This window comes from Heterocephalus glaber, unplaced genomic scaffold (genome assembly GCF_053883595.1).
Source record: "Heterocephalus glaber isolate CG9 unplaced genomic scaffold, H.glaber_assembly_v1.0 deba00001497, whole genome shotgun sequence".
In the NCBI taxonomy this organism is placed as follows: domain Eukaryota; kingdom Metazoa; phylum Chordata; class Mammalia; order Rodentia; family Bathyergidae; genus Heterocephalus; species Heterocephalus glaber.
The window spans coordinates 56,851,665-56,869,278 of record NW_028258320.1 but is presented as its reverse complement, the minus strand read 5'-3'; the positions used below and the strand labels follow the sequence as shown (position 1 = coordinate 56,869,278).

Below are 17,614 nucleotides of genomic sequence, written 5' to 3'. Positions count from 1 at the left end.
CATCTACTGTTAAGTACGATGTTTTTGGTGATAGAGTATTTCTTACTTTTTCTTGTTGCTGAGACAAAATACCTGACACCCAAAGTTAAAGGAGGAAAGGTTTATTGTAGTTTACAGTTCGTGGAGGTTTCAGTTAATAGCTGGCTGCCTCTAAGGCAGGGTGGCATGGCAGAGAGGCATCACAGAAGAGAAATAGTTCATGGCAGGCAGAAGGCAGTAAAGCAGCAAGTGACAAGCGACCACAGCAGCCCTCTTTCTGTCCCTTATATTCTGTCCACACCAATAATGCTCCATTATCCACTCCTAGAACTATGCCAAACCAATCAGTGGACTAATTTAGTAGTGACACACCCTGGATCCTAGCATCACACATTCTAGATACAACCACCTCTGAAAAGCCCCACCTACAACCACATGAGGCTTTGGGGGGACATCTACACACAGGCCATCACAGAGCAGAATCATCAAGTGGTGGTTAGGATCTACAATGATTACCTAAAGGAAAAAAAATTCCTAAGAAAGGTCTTTGAAGGCTGCCATACCATGCACCATTGCTTTGAATTGTTTTTGCATTGTTTTCTTCAAATATAAGAAACAAACATCTCTATTTTTTTACTGGGTATGCTCAGGGTCCATATTATACAGGACACATCTACCTTTTAACTACAGCAAGCACGTGCAGGTTGGCAAGCTTTTCCTTCTACGACTGGAACACAGTGACCAGTACCAAATGAGACAGTAATATAGACTCATCTCACATCCCACCCTCACCCTGGGGCTTGCTCCCATTTGTAAGATTAGGGACAATAGAGACAGTACACAAATCACTATATTTCTCTTTTATAACTTGCAATAATTTTGAATTTGAGTAATTTATAATGTTAAGTATGAGACAGTGTACTTTTCTGCTAGATCATCTTTACTATATATAGGAAGCTAAAAGTGTGGAAAACTCACTTAACTTATTAACTGACTATGCATGTCAATGAATACAAAGCAGTTCAACTGCTGATGAGAATCTCTGCTTAACTAACAGAAGAGAGAAGACAGAAATGGCATTTACCAGGAATATCTGTTGTAAAAAAATAACACAATATTGGTTGTAAAGTAATAATACTATCTATCAGTTCCTATCCAAAAGCATAACAGTGTCAGAAAAGAAATAAACCAACCTAAATTCACTGAAGGGATGGACAGAGATTCTTCTCCTGAACTAATTACTTTAGACTTTTTTCCAAGGAAATTGTCTGAATTGGAGAATGTGACAGAACACGTGCTCATTTGTGGCTTCTCCTTCACTGGAGTCTTAAACATTTCAGTTAGCCCTGATAAATGAAAATATTTGAAATATATTATTGACATACACAGCTACCCCAGAACTCACATATAACAAACTAAATGATAGAAAGTAAACTCAGATAAATCCCTAGGACTCCTGGTACCTAATATCTCATAAAAAGAGTGATTCTATTAATAATGTACTCAATTTTTTAAAGAGAGTAAAGAAAAGTATATATGGCTTCTCTTTCAACCTATCTCACCAAGACAGAAGCTGGTCATGAAGCTTTCCTCTCAGGGCATTACCTGCAGGTACCAAGGAGCTCATGCCTTCTTCTAAAAGTCTTGGGCTCCTCAGTTCTAGAGTTTACATATAAATGACATGTTCTCAAATTTTAGAAAATGACAGAATATTGCCCATTGTCAAGTAATGTGATTTATGTTTAAATAAAATATTCAATATATGTAATTAAAAATTATCCATTCCATTCTAACACCAAGCAAGCAAAGGATCCTACAAAATAAGAATATAGCACTTCACATGGAAGATCTAGCTTGCTGAAAAATACATTCACCCATGTTTTCCTTTTCATGTTGGCAGGAGTGGATGAAAATGTTCTTAATCTGGTATAACTGTAGAATAAGCCTGGGAAGCCTACTCTGAGGCTCCCATCCAAATGAATCTATTCACTTAAAGTCTCCCTCCACCTTCCAGGCCCTACTGAAAATACTGACTTTAGTTTTTAGTAGTTACTGATGTTTTGTTGTTCTTTTTGTTTTTTTGTACTGGGGATCGAACTCTGGACCTTGCACTTGTGAGGCAGGCGGCAGAACCACTGAGCTAAATCCCCGGCATTACTCTTTTTTTTGGCGGGGGGGGGGGGGGGGGTACAGGGGATTGTGCTTCTTGTCATGGTTGTAATTTCTAAGTAGGTGAGGTCACATTTTTACTGAGAGTGGGAATCAACTAGGAACATTTGCTCAGTTACTTATGGTTTAAAAGAACCTTCATCTCATAGTGCTTTCTTTCAAGAAAGTCAAGTCACCTAGAAAGTAAATATTGAAATATTGCTCTAAAAGCAGCTGATCCACCTCTAGAACCACTAGTTCAAAGAAAGCAATCATAAAAAGCACATGGCACTCTCTATTCTAAAACACTTTCTAATTTTCTGTGTCTATACTGTTCTCCAGAAAGGCATATATTTGAGATTTTCATACCTACTTCTCATAGGATGTGATCTGCAGAGACCTGTGCTTATATTAACTAGCTTTATCTTCCTTGAATACTATGAGCCCAGATGGCTGCCTCCATTATTTATTATATAACTGCTCTCAAAACAGATAAACAAAGGTAAACAAACATCAAAAAGTCACAAATAGGATTATGATTTATAGATGCTCAGGCTGTTTTTACCTGAGAGATCTTCATTATAGTCCATTTTTTTGTTGAAAACAAAGCTGTTCAGGATTCTGTAGGGCTGAGCAGGCACATTTACTTTTTCAATCTGAGCTTTCCCTATTATTATGGTACAAGGAGAGTTTGCATGACCTGTACTAAACTGATTATGAACACTGACCGAAGGCTTCTGTAGGAAAAAAATAAGATAGATAAAACATCAAAGCATAAACATACATTTGAAGAAATCTTAATATAAATGTGTATAAACAAGCAATTTTTATTATAACCTTATACCTTTGGAGTATTAGGTCTTCTTTGTCTTTTGTTCATCTGCCTTTGAGGGCCATGTTTCACAACTTTCGTTTGTGTTTGTTTTGCACCAAGTTTTACCACATCTGCCCATGATTTTGCAACTATCAAAGAGAAAAGACAGTGAAGTTTTTCAAAAATAGTCTTAATGAGAAAACTAACCTTAAAATATATTTGCCAATACAATACTCACCAATTAGATTGGCTTCAGAGGCACCACTTCTTCTTTTGGAAGAAATCATCTGTAAAATGTCATGCTGACTTCGACTGATGGACCCTCTCTTTGAAGCCAAATGGCCACTCTTCCTCCCTGCTTTCTTAGGCATGTCTGTCTCATGTGGAGATTTCCCATTATTAGAGGCAGTGGAGGCCTTCACTGACCTTCCCTTTTGATCATTTGTCCTTGTGGAAGTTATTCTAGGATTAGGAGCTTGAGCATCTATGCATACATTGTGTGCTTTCACTTCTGAAGATTCTTCTTTTCCTGATGATTGAGGCTGCTCCTGACAAGACAGAAATGCTAATGAGAAATCTTGTCAAGGATATGTAACATCTCTTATGCCTGTTAAAAATCTATTCAAAGAATTTCAGCTGTTTAAATCTTGAAGGATTGAATGTTCAAACTACTGTCTTTCAAAGTTAAAGTAGAGGTTAAGTTTGTGCCACTCACTGAAGAAAAGAGAAAGGAAGTAAAAGCATTCATCAAGTCTGAATTGAAGTATCTGAGGTGGGAAGATGCAGAGAATATCCTGCTCAGTGAGCCAAGAGAGCTCTGACCAACGCTAGTTATTGTCATCCAGTCCTGGGTCTGCATGGAAAGAAAGCTGCTAACTTTCCTTAGACAGGATAAAGCAGGAGCTAGGTGTGTCTTCCCATCCCTTTTGGTACTAACAGAAAAAGCCTGAAAAATCCTTGCTATGGAGGTGAGCTATGTGGCCATAACTTTCCAGGGATTTAAAAACAAGGGAACCCAACAACATGAAGCAATAAATGACTAAAAGATTTAAAAAGCTGATTGTGTGAAAGAGATGTTTTACCATCAAAGATTTTTCTTCTCACCAGTTAAATGCCTTCTTTTACCCTTATAATCTTAAAACAAAATAAAGTGACTCTGTAGTTATATGTGCCAGTGTATCCAGATATAACTGGTCATTTCTAGTGTGACCCACAGTGGTTCTGTGGCCCTATAGGTGTAACATATCAGGGTATCCTGCACTGAAGGGAAAAGTGCTGAACACTGAACCTACTCCCTACTCAGCCACCTTAGAGCCACAATTGGGAGCTCAGATGTTCCTTTCCAGCACCCATATAAATGAGCTATTACTTTATAGAGTTTAAAAAACTTATTAGAAAAACAATGATTAATTCTACCATAATTATACTATGTCAAGACTTTGGAAGGAATGTGTACTAGCTGTGTGAGCCACTAGGTAGGGAGAGAAAACTAATCTCAAGCTTACCTTGATGATTTTCTTTAGGACAGCTGGAGTATGAGTTCCAAGAGACCTCCTCTTGGCTGGTGTTTCTCCTCTTTTGAGAGGTGTATTAGGAGGCAAGTTTTCATCAAATAATTCAGGTCTTAGATGACCACCAAAGGACACACGCCTTCTCTTCAAAGACACATCCTCATTCTTATCTAAAGTAAGGAATATAAATATGGAATGAGCAATGAAAATACCATACCAAGACTTGATTTCTGTCAAATTAGTATTAAAAACTTATCAAAAACTTATTGAAATCTGACCATTCTCTTGTAAAGCCAAATCTGCCTTAGGACTTCTTGAGAGATCTCAAGAGAAACCACTAAGACATCAAGTTCTACCTGGATAAGACAGACTGCCTTTAAAATGTTAAAAAAAAAAACTACACCTGGATGTAACGTAAGCAAGGGATCAGTCTGCAGCAGCAGTAGGCAATCTGGAGCAACGGGACACGATGGAGATAGGCTTTTAGCAGTGGCATGAAATACCTTTTTAAAACACATATTTGGGCTCAGAGAGGACCTGCCTAGCAAAGAGAATGCATGAGCTGTGAAAACTTTTCTAGGCAATGCTGATGATCAGTGTGTGACCCAGCCTCTACCATACCACTTGCTGAACAACCAATCAATATAAATCCTTTGGCCAAGTGAGACTTCCTTGATATGAAGCTCAATGGAACACTGATGACAGGTACAGGTCACATTTTATAGATATTTACACTCCCTCCACGCACACAGGCCATCTGCAGAAACTGGGCCCTGCTATAAAGATGGCTGTTTCCAAATGCCTGGAAACCTTTCCTATTATCCAGCCCTTCCTGAAGAACACAGGAAGATGGATAAAGCTCCTATGCTCACTGTGAGAGCCATATCTCTGCTGCATACTGCGTGAACTTGGATTGTCAGTTTTCCTATTTGCAACAGGCACATAAAAAGAAAATCCCTTTTGGACATTCCTACTACGATGGCCATTCAGCACTAATGTCTGTGAACAGTGTAAAACTTAGCCTGGCATAGAGCCTCTGGGTCTTGTCCAGTGATTATAAAAAAAAGTGCTTGCAGGAGACTCTAAGAGCACAGTGGAGACTGTAAATATGTGATGGATAGCACTATGTTCAATGATCCCTAAGAGATTTCCAGGGACTTATTCTAAACAACCAAACTTTTATATGCTAGTGTCTCAGAAATGAACCACAAGTAAAAAGTAATTATGATTATTTTTATTCCTATTTTGTGATAAAAGGAAAGGTGAACCAAATGTTTTGGGGTAGCCTCCTGTACTATGTTTATCTAAGGGCCTGTACCTCCTTTATTGTGCCTTGCTATAATTTTCTGGGTCTTTAGCACTCATCTCTCAGCTAAAACGTGAACATGTCTCTTATTGTATCCTAAATGCTTAGCAGATTCCTGACTACTAAGCTAATCAATGACTGAATAAAGGTCTCTTTATCTACACATAAAGTACGTGTTAATCATTTTGGGGAAAACAGATTTATACTTAAACAAACTTACTAATGGAACCACCAAAGTTGCTGATATCAACTGAACTAAGACCAAGTAACCCAGAGCCAATCTGTCCAGGTGTAATGCCCAATTTCTCAGGCTTGTCAAGGGAATCCTTTTGAAACTTCCTTTCAACTTGAGCAAGGCACTGAGTTAAAGGAGGCTGATTTTGAATTTCTCTACGCAACACTTTCACATTTGTAGGATTATTCCTCCTCCTTTTAGGAGAGATTTCCTGGTTTATTGTCAGGGTCGGCAGCATCCTCAACTTTAGTTGATGTTTGATTTCTAGTCAAAACCTTCCTGGGAGTAATTGTTTCAAATGCCTTGCTGCCTTCACTCTTACCCAGATTCACAGATTCTTCTCTGTCAGTAACATGCAGGTCTTCACTCTTACGTTTCCGTGATGATCTTTGTTGTTGTGAATGCTGCACAGGGGTCTTTACTGTCACCTCAAAGAGAGAAATGCTCGAACTTAAAACTTCTTTGGAAGTCTGAATAAGCTCTGCATCATTTTTGTTTTCCTCAGCCTGGCTCATTTCTGGTACAGGTGAAGAAGCACCATTAATGTGGGTGCTTCTATTGGACTTTGGTCTTGATTTACATGACATCAATAGCTGAGTCTCTTTCTGTGAACAATTAGCGCCATCCTTTTCTGCTGTGTAAGCAGTTGGTGATTCTGATTTTCTACGATACTGCACAACATTTTGTCTTTGTGATTTTACACCAAACTCTTCCTTTATTGACTGATAGAGATTCTTAAAGGGAGACTCATTTTTCTTGCCATTGTCAAGAAACTGTGTAGTAGGAAAAGAATTCAGTTCTCCGTAGCAGCCCACTATAGTTACCCTGGACTTTTCCTTAAAATCCTCAGTGGTGGGATTTCTTGCATTCCTGTTACTATGTCTTGGACATTCTGAAGAAGGAGCCTTAAGTGGTTCCTGGCCAGCACTGTCCTTTGAGCCATCTGAAGTAAGACTGTTCCGTTTGAGTTCCTTGACATGTACTCCAGACCTTCCTGAAGCATTTCCTTCAGTGATGTTTGAATGGGCCTTGGAATCTTGATCTTTCCCATCTTGGCAACAAATTAGGAAATAAGAAACAAAAGGTTCAACATTTTCTCAGTGATGAACATTTGTGGAATTCAGTATTTTAATTGTTTCAAATTGCCTTACAACCTAACTTTTCATTCAGTCTACAAATTACATAATGCTTAAAATTTGTCTTATAATAGTATTTCAACCCAAATAAATAATCTAATAACTAATAATGAGAGAATATATGCTATCAAACTACTTGAAATTAAATTACAATAGAAAAGGCAATTTATGTACACTTAGACTCTGCCTTAAACAAAGTACCCCATCAAGCACTAGGGGAAGTAAACTCAGCTATCTGCCTGTGTTTGACACGTTAAATGCCGGTGTCATTTGGAGTTCTGGGAGCGGGTATTTCACACCTGTGCCCTCTTTGTCCCTCCCTTGCCACTGTGACAGTGATCTGATTTCGAGGATCCCAGAACAGAACCCAATCAGTACGAACCAAAGTCAGCAGAGAAGCTTGCTCTTGAGGAACGCCGTGTAGATTTCTGTAAATTGGGAAAATACAAACAGCAATTTAAGAGCCTTCTTAAATGCTGGTCATCTTAACATGAAAATGTTTTTCTTATTAATTATCTTCTTTGCCAAATGGCGCCTATGTGACTTTTAGAAATTTTGAGAAGTGGGCTCAAGTCATTTAGGAGTTAATGGTCATGACACAAGCACATTTTAGCTGACTTTAAAAAAATTCTAGGCTTAAAATAACTTAAATAAAACCTCAGAGTTTTTATTACTTTCTTTAAATTATGTATCTCCCAACATTATATGAAGGAAGAACTAAAGCTAAAGTTAAATATCACCTAACCTGTTAACCTACCATAGGAAGAACTATTGACATTGTCATTAGTTTCATCAGAAATGGGCCCAGCACCTGTTGATGAATTAAGGGACCACCTAGCATCTGTGTCCTCCTGGCTGGCAGATACCCAGTGTGTATCAAAGAGCACAGCAGTTAAGGCACAAGTAGAAGCAGCACACCCATATGTGTCTGCAAAACTAGACCCACTATTCCTGCCTGGTCCCCATCAGATGATGCCTGTGCTTTCTCTATATGAATTTTTTAGAAGGAGAGAGCTAACAAATAACATGTATAAAAGTCTGACGTTCCATAGGAGAAAAAGCATATCACTTGGATTACCAAGAAAAAAATCTAAAAGCTATCACCAAAGTCAAAGAATTTAACTTTTTCCTTTAATCAGCTTCAAATTTATTGATACTTAAGACATTATTTCTAAAGCTATCCAAATGAAAGATGAGTTTTTTATTTCCAATCTGAAGCAGACCAAGAATCTTATGACCAAGCAACAAAAATGAGCTATTAATAAAATTTAAATATGTATAATACAATCGTACTTTTCTGTGATCAAGTAGCCATAAAACCCCTGTCAAATTACTGAAATAGTTTCTACAAACTCAATTTTAATGCATTTTATTACAGACCAATAACAAAACAGATAAGTCCTACACTGAGTGACATATATCTAACCCAGTTCTATAATTAAACATAGACCAAATTTCTGCTTATTTACTTATACCTACTATCAAGCTAAATGATGGCTGATATGAGGGATACTTCAAAAATAGTTTGCACTACAGGAGCTGATGAGCACCAGGCTCAACATTACAGTTGCTCCTCTAGGGAAGAAGCAGTATTTAACATGACAGACTTTGAAATAAAGTAAGTCCCTATTGCTAATTGCAGGTGTATCTAAAGTTTTCCAAGCTAAGAAACTCACAATAGTTCATATAAAGCTTGAGTGCTTCCTAAAAAGAAATTCTCAGAGCTTATACTAAAGCTACTAAGTCTCACTAAATCTCCCAAAAGGTGCCCAGAATTGTTTTTGGGGGTTTTTTGGTACCGGGGATTGAACTTGGGCCCTTGCGCTTGTGCAGCAGGTGGCAAAACCACTGAGCTAAATCCCTGGCCCAGAATTGTGTTCCAATAAGCTGTACCACTGGCATACCTATTCTATGCTAATATACTCAGTAATAAGATTCTCTCACAGGCAATGCACAGGAACTCAATTCCATTTTCATCCATCAAAACTGGGAAGAATCTTTGGTACTTACAATTTCCACACTGTGATTATTCTAGATACATAAACATGGATGAGTACAATAAATAGGAGACAAAATAAATCACAGGATAATGTAGTTCCAAAATTTTACTACCATGGGTTGGAATTGTCCTAAACATAGGCTTCCAAGATCAGACATACTATAGGAGACTTTTTGGACAAAAGTGTAAGCCTGATTTAGTACCCATTTTCAATAACAAAGAAGAAATGTTGTGGATTATTTTACTATGTCTAAGTCCCACTTGTTTCCTATACCTTAATTATATTTTTCTACTATAACTAGGAAGTCATCTTCCTATTCAATGATTTAAAGTGAGAAATCATTTGTTAAAGTTCATATAAGTGATTTCCTATCATCAAAAAAGATCCAGAGCCCAAACTTGAATATTTTCCCTCACCTGTTCACCTAGTTTTGCTGGAAATTCAGGTGATTTGCTTCTTTTCTGATGACTTTCATTTTCATACCTGCAGTGCATGAAATGAGGACAGAGATTCAGATTAAGAAGTTGTACCCCATGGCCAAAGTCTGGGTATTGGGTTATACATAAGGACCAAGGAAAAAACTTCAGGCTTTGTTTCTGAGTATTACCTTATACACAGAAATAAATACAATGGAGAAGCATTTTATATTAAAAACTTGTATAAATCTCCTCTGGTTTGTCTTGGAACATCATCAGAGGCTGAGGTCCAAATTAACTTTTATCACTGACTAGCTTGGGTAAGATTCAGCCACATCTTTGACAACCCCCAAGTGAGAATCCAGTGTACATGAGAGCAAAATTGGGCTTCTTCCACGTTATGCCCATGAAGGTGCCATAAGCCTTGGAAGGCCGACTAGCAAGGCTGGTCACAATTTGATCTTTACTCACACCATGGATCACATACTTCCAGGTATGTACAAAGCTCCTTGCACTTCAGTTAACTATAAAACTGCTTTAGAGTACTATGCTCACTCTAGTTTTCCACTTAGCTCAATCTGAGTCCATAACAATACAAGCATATCTTAGGCATAACTGTTCTAACAGATCTCAGTGATAAATTCAGGGAAGCTGTCCTTTATTGTATGTAACAAACACCGTGGTACCACAGCAGAATGGGGTGATTTTTTTTTTTTGGTACCAGGGATCAAACTCGGGTCCTTGCGCTTGTAAGGCAGGTGGCAGAACCACTGAGCTAAATCCCCAGCCCCTAGGGTGATTTGAATTTAGACGCAGCCTTAGTAAGATCTGAAGCCATCAGGCATCTGGAATAGATGTATCTCTGGTATCAGAGTACTGAATCAAGTCCTACTTAAAATCCATTTTTTACTTTGTTGGGGATCTTTAATCATCTCAGTTGATCTCTATTTGAACAGTATTTTATTTTTGGGAAATAGTTCTGGTCTCCACCCTGCATGAAATACTTCTTACCTAGAAGTCTATACTCACTAAAAATGCCCTCAAAATTGTTTATGGAGACAAGGCACATTTTATAATGATATAAAAGTTAGTCCATCAAGAAGACAATCCAATTAAAAACAAGTCTTCTGACAAAAGGTTTCAGGAGATAACTTTAAGAATTACGAAAAGTTAAAATTAAGAGCATAAACATTTGTATTACACAAGCACAAATAAAAATAATTAGCTATATTTATCATCCAAAGGAAATATTAAGGGAAAAAGTATTACTAAAGTTAGAGGACACTTCTAAATGACAAAAAGCTCTATGCATAGAACTTTAACAATGCAAAGTTCTATGCCTAACTTAGAATTATTTCAAGAAGGAAATAATTCTAAATTCATATGCCAGAGTATAGCCTCAAAATATATAAAGCAAAACCGGTAAGAGGTAAAAGAGAGAAACTAACAAGCAGGGGAATAATTACTAAAAATATGGACGATTTGTGTCCAATTGATATATAGACTACCCAATTATATACATTGTTTTCAAACACACAAGAGATTAGTAAAAAATTAACAATATCTGATCAGAAAGTCTCAACATATTTCAAAAGCTGGAAATCACTCAAATGTCCATCACGAGTGAGTAAACTGTATATAATCTTGTACATTATTGTGCATACAAACACACCCAACATGCCATGAATCCAACATACTAAAAAGCAGCAGTCAGACACAGACATGAACTTTATTACTTTATTATGACTTTAGTTACTGAATTTCATAAAGACAGACCTCTACATTTTATAGCTACCATTGTGGCTTCCTTGATGAGAAAGAAGTAGTAATTATAAACAGCATGAAAAAAATTTCTGGAAACTTCCTTCATGACATAGGTAGTGTATTATTAGTTTGCTAGGACTGCCATAGTAAAACACCACAAATGAGGTGTCTTAAATAACAGAAATGAATTGCTTACAGAGCTGGAGGCTGTAAGTCCAAGGTATCCAACCGAGCTAGCTTCCTCTCTGGCCCATTCACATTATTTTCCCTTTGTACACAGTTCCCTAGTGTCTCTCTCTGTCCTAATCTCCTTATTAAAATGACACCAGTACTAGGATTAGGGCCCACTTTAATGGACTCTGATTAGCCTATCTGCTCTTTTAGGTGTCTCTATCAAACATACAACCTAAGCTACTAGGGGACAGAAATTCAAAATATGAATTTTTGGAGAGCACAATTCAGTCCATAATAGGTAGTTATCAATCATGAGGGCATTCAGATCATGTTAAATTGACCTGTACACCTTATTCTGTAACTTTTTCTATGAATGTATTTTGCTTAAAAATAAACAGAAACTAAAAAATTCATGCAGTTTCAGAATATTCACAAAAAAACCCCAGCCTCTATTCAGTCCAGGTCACCTTTCTTCAGCCTAATTATGTGCCCTTGAATCCTTGGATTCCATCACATTTGAGCTCCCCCTCCCCATCACTTCTAGATCCATATATTTGTAGATTATTAGTGTGGCAAATGAAATCATGAAACACTTTGACATTTATCAGCATTAAAAAAGATCACAACTGAATTATGGTACTGGTTTATAGTTAATTAGAGCATTTATTTATTGTTACTGCAATTAGTTTTTACCTACCTGAAAGACCTATCAATAATAGTTATTATATCCCCATGTCTTAGTGGTACAGGTTCATCAATAGCAGACCCATTTACTTGTGTTGGATTTGTGGAACTGAAATTATACAGTATTGCCTACACGTGAAAAGAAAGGGAAAATATATAACCAATAAAATAGATAAAAAGTGAATTAAAACATTTTAAAAATCAACTTTCCCAAACCCACTTACCTCCTGCTTATTGATTTCAATTTTGCAATGTTGTTTTGACACTACAGGAAGCTGGATACGAATGTCACATTCAGTTCCCCTTAATACAAAAGAATTAAGTTTTTGGTTTTTTTTTGCTTATTGCAACTTCTTAAAAATTAACTCAGTTTTTCAAAATAACACAGAATTTGATTAGTAAGCTTGATCTATAAATATGACATGAGGAATAACAAAATGGGCAGGGCAAATAATCTGTGTTTTTCCAACAATTTTTACAAGCACTGCATAAGAAGCTATTTGAGTATCTAAAACTAATTTATTAGGAAACATCAGAATACAAATTAAGTTACTTTTAATATAAACAACTATAACCTTGAGAAAACAATCCAAAAATTCATCTGGAACAAGAAGAGACCTAGAATAGCAAAAGCAATTCTAGGCAACAAAGACAAGGTAGGGGGTATCACACTCCCCCACTCGAAACTATACTACAAAGCTATTGTGATAAAGACAGCATGGTACTGGCAAAGAAACAGACCCAAAGACCAGTGGAACAGATTAGAAGATGCAGAAACAACTCCAGACATACTCAGCCACATCATCGTTGACAAAGGAGACAACCATCTTAACTGGAGGAATGATAGCCTCTTTAATAAATGGTGCTGGAGGCCGGGGATTTAGCTCAGTGGTTCAGGTGCCTGCCTCTCAAGCGCAAGGTCCCAAGTTCAATCCCCAGTACCAAATAAATAAATAAATAAATGGTGCTGGAAAAACTGGGTTTCAACTTGCCAAAGATTAAAACTAGATCTATATCTCTCACCATGCACTAAACTAAAATCGAAACGGATTAAAGATCTAAATATTAAAACAGAAACACTAAACCGGCCGGAACAGAGGTTAGGTAGAACTCTTGAAGACGTTGGTGTAGGAAAAGATTTTATGAACAAAAACTCAGTTGCACGTGAACTAGCAAAAACAATCAACAAGTGGGATCTCTTCTTATTAAAAAGCTTCTGAACAGCAAGAGAAACCACAAACAGCGTAGAGGCAACCCACAATGTGGGAAAAAATCTTCACCTGCTGTTCCTCAGACAAAGGTCTACTATCTAGAATATATAAAGAACTTTAAAAAAAAAATCAGACCTCCCTAATTTAAAGACCCAATCCCAAAATGGGCATCTGAAATGAACAGACATTTCTCAGGCAGAGAAGTAGAAATAGCATGTAAACACATGAAAAAATGTTCATCACTGGTTATTTGAGAGATACAAATGAAAACAACACTGAGATTCCACCTCACCCCAGAAAGAATGGCTGCTACCATGAAATCAACCAATAACAAATGCTGGCAGGGCTGTGGGGCAAAAGGAACCCTTCTCCACTGTTGGTGGCAGTGTAGACTGGTGCTACCACTGTGGAAATTAGTATGGAGATACCTCAAAGAACTATGACTAGAGGTCCCATTTGACCCAGCTATTCCCCTGCTGGGTATCTTCCCAAAAGAATTAAAAGAATCATATCACAGCAATATATGTGCACCCAAATTCATAGCAGCACAGTTTGTAATAGCTAAAACATGGAAACAGCCCAGTTGCCCGTCAACTGGAGACTGGATAAAGAAAATGTGGTTTTTTAATAAAATAGAGTACTACTCAGACATAAAAAATGAGAAATTAGAGGCATTTATAGCTAAATGGATGCACATTGAGGCCATACTTTCAAGTGAAATAAATAGGACACACATATGTAAATACCGAGTAGTTTCTCTGGTGTGAGAAACTGAAAGTGTAAATAAGGACTAAAAGGTATAATAGATAATGTGAAATAGGAAGAAAAGGTGCAAAGGGGAAGGGGAAGTGGGAGGAGTAGAGGAAAGGAAAGAAGGGAATGGAATTAATATGAGAAAATGAAAAAATGGAAACAAGGTCTTTGTAAATAGGGAGGGATGGAGGGGTTGAAGGGAGGGCAGGGGAATGTGGAAAAAATAAGAATCAAGATATATTATGTAAAGGTACAAATCTCCAATGATGAATGTCATTATATTATATACCTAAAATGTACCAATAAAATTAATAAAAAATATATAAACAGCTATACTTAGAAGATGCAAATAAATAAGTACTTTATTTCAATTTTGGAGAATAACTATTTTTAACACTCAATGCTTTCAAAAAAGGTTTTATGTATGTTTGTTATATATATAAGTTTATATATATATAAGTTTAAAGATTTAACCATCCCCAAATTTCATGTTAGCACCTCTCAATACCTCCCATTTCTCTCTATACAAAAACATTACATGAGCACCCATATCAAGGCATTGTTCAAACAATTAAATGAGTTGTACCTGTCACTCATGTTCCTGCCACACAATAAATGTCGTTATATGTGAGCTTTTCATTGCTGTTTTTAAATTATCCTATATTAACCGATAGATTCAGGTCTCCTAACATTAAACATACTAATTTGGAGGTCTGGGGATTTAGCTCAGTGATCCCGCCGCCTGCCTCACAATGGAAAGGTCCCGAGTACAATCCCAGGTACCAAAAAAAAAAAACAAAAACTAATTTGGAAGCAATGAAAAAAATCAATTCAACATGTATTTCTACAGAAAGCTAACACCATGAAAAAGCACAAAAAAAGACGATTCCTAAACCCACCCACAAATGAATAGCCTGAAGAGTTCATTGGTATTAGTCTCTAAAATTGCTGGTCTATCCTATGGTTTTAAAAGTTTGAATATACTCCATGATTTCATGTCTATTCTTCATATGACCCTCCAGAGTCTAAGCATATCTCTTCCTACCCTGTCACATGACCAAATACATATGAATTGGTTTCAAAATAATAAAATTTTACAAAGAGATATTGTACTGCTAAATAATAACCAAAATGACTATTTGAGATTGGATTTTTTTTTTAATAAAGAAAGCTATGGAAAGTGTTAACTTCTTTAACTACAAGAAGGGAATTTGAGTTTTAGGTACCAAAACACCCCAGCAAAGAAAGACTGTATGATTAGAATTGAGTTTTGCTTAACAGGACAATCATTACAAATCAGTATTTCTTAACCTCAACACTGCTTGCATTCTGGACCAGAGAATTCATCACTGTCAGGCTGTCCTCTGCACTGCTGCATGCCTTGCTACACCTCTGCCCTCTGCCAGTGAGACAGTGGCATACATCTCTCACAAAGTGACATGGATAAATGTCCCTAGATCTTGCCCAATACCTCCGACAGATAAAATGGTCCTATGAAAACCACTTAGTTATCTCTTGACTCCAAATCCAACCTCCAGTGTGTCTTTCTACCAGATACCAACAAGTGTTATTTACTAATCACCACTCATGTGCTAGAATCACACCTGCCCCTGAGTACATAATTATCAACAAGACAGCCTTTGCCCTTGGAATTTAGTCTAACAGGAGAGAGAAACCAAACCAAACCAAAAAAGCTAATCATCAATGTATGGTCTTAGAAAAAACAAGCTTTCATTAAAGGCTTTTCAGATAACTATGATTGAACAGATCCCTGAAAGAGAGGAGTTATTCAAGCACATAAATAAGGAGTATAGTCCAGTCATAAAATTCAAACTTTGTAAAAAATACCAATAAAAACGAGAGCTTGGAATATCTCAGGCGGGAAGAATGGTGATGAATGGAGCTGGGAGGACAGGGTGAGGCCAGAACAGGGTCTAATAGTTAAACCATAGAGGGGTGACTTGATCACAGGTCCACAGCGACACCTTAGAAAATGAGGGGGGTTCTGTTAGTAATTGTGCCTATTATTCCAGGAAGAGGGTTATTATGTCATCCAAAAAGAAGCTGAGGAAAAGCTCTCAAAGCATAGTAAGAGGACTTTCCCTCCCACTTCATTTTTCTAAAAAGAGAAGGAGCCAACTGCAGGCCTCTTTCCTTCATTCTCAATGTCCAGAGAAGCCAGCGCATGCCCAGTGGGGAAGAGACGCAAGGACACATGTAACATGTAGTCTTTTAAAGAGGGCTGGAGGTGAATCTGGTTCGAAATCATCTACTCTCTACATCACAAGCTTTTTATCAAATCAATTGCAAATTTTTTGCTTGGTTAAAGAAAACAACAGGCAACACAATCATGACATAACACATGTATAAATATAATTTTCAAACTTCCATTTAGCGATAACTATGTCAAATGGCTGCTGTGTAGAGGCAAGAGCCCCCAAAGCATGTTCGTGGGCTATCAAACCGCGACTAAATCACTTTCATCCTGTTCTACAGCGTCCCGAGCCCTGGCTCACCTTCCGAACAAGCAGGTGCTAAGGCTCAGTGGAAAAGGGATGCCGTCCACCCCACTCCTCTTGATGGTAACAAGGCGTGCCGTGGGCCCCATTTTCTAAACTAGCTGCTAGTCTAATCCGGGTAGGAAGGAGGGTTTCAATTGCAGAGGCAATCTCGCAAGCACCTCTTCCACTGCAAAAATAAAAATGGGCATTACTCTGACGGCAAAAGACTTCAGATAATTTTCAGCGACTTTAACGGAACTGTGGGGACCCGGCCGGGCAGGGGTGCGCCACAGGCCGCCTCCGGAGCCCCAGAGTCCCGCAGCCAGACCACCCTGGCGCCCACCCTGCCGGAGTCCCCCGAGATCTCCGGCCAGAGCCGGCGTCCCCGCGCCCCAGCCTGGACCCCCGCAATCCGTCCCCGGAGCCCGGCCACAGCTCACCTGCTCCAGTCTCCGCTCACTGCCGCCGGTGCCTCCCGCGCGTCCGCGCAGCCCAGCGCCGTCCACTCGGACGCCGCCTGAAGGCCGCTCTCGCTCCGCCCCGGTCCGCAGACCCTTCCCCCGCCGTCTCCCCGGTAGTCCCCGCGGCCTACTACAGCGTTGCCGGCCGAGGCCGCCCTACGCCAAGGCGGCTCCCAGTGCCCGCCCGATTCAAACGAATACAACAGTTCAAATTCTGGCGCTAAGTGCTGCGATTGGACGAGAAGGCACGGCGGGGGACCAATGGGAAGGGCGAGGCGGAAGTAGGCGGAGCCGGACTGAAAGACGCTAGCTCCGTGGGGCGGGGCTGGTGTACGGGGTGGTCTGGCGCTTTAAGTACCCAGAGGAAAAATAGCTCATTACTCCCTGAAGAGTGCGTTGGAAAACTGGGTGAAAACAGAACATATTCTCACTACCGAGACAACCCTTCTTTCCTTCTTTTGTTTTAAGGACCAAATACAAGCAACACTGCATATTATCATTGCTAGAAGATTTAAATGTTT

The 17,614-nt window shown here is 38.4% G+C and overlaps 1 protein-coding gene across 2 annotated transcripts in view; it reads right to left on the bottom strand.

Annotated features, from left to right (window-relative positions):
- Window positions 1-17,269, bottom strand: part of Mki67 (marker of proliferation Ki-67) — a 28,217-nt gene extending 10,948 nt beyond the window's left edge. For both annotated transcript variants that reach the window (XM_004838729.4, XM_087185150.1), the window contains exons 1-12: window positions 17,073-17,269; window positions 16,648-16,819; window positions 12,392-12,470; window positions 12,181-12,296; window positions 9,546-9,612; window positions 7,512-7,557; window positions 6,316-7,044; window positions 4,447-4,622; window positions 3,180-3,489; window positions 2,972-3,090; window positions 2,693-2,864; window positions 1,173-1,325 (exon numbers count right to left, since the gene is read on the bottom strand). In XM_004838729.4, coding sequence (XP_004838786.2) covers window positions 1,173-1,325; window positions 2,693-2,864; window positions 2,972-3,090; window positions 3,180-3,489; window positions 4,447-4,622; window positions 6,316-7,044; window positions 7,512-7,557; window positions 9,546-9,612; window positions 12,181-12,296; window positions 12,392-12,470; window positions 16,648-16,739 — 2,059 coding nt within the window. In that variant the 5' untranslated portion in view covers window positions 16,740-16,819; window positions 17,073-17,269. The remainder of the gene's footprint in view (window positions 1-1,172; window positions 1,326-2,692; window positions 2,865-2,971; window positions 3,091-3,179; window positions 3,490-4,446; window positions 4,623-6,315; window positions 7,045-7,511; window positions 7,558-9,545; window positions 9,613-12,180; window positions 12,297-12,391; window positions 12,471-16,647; window positions 16,820-17,072) is intronic.
- Between the last annotated feature and the right edge of the window lie 345 nt (window positions 17,270-17,614).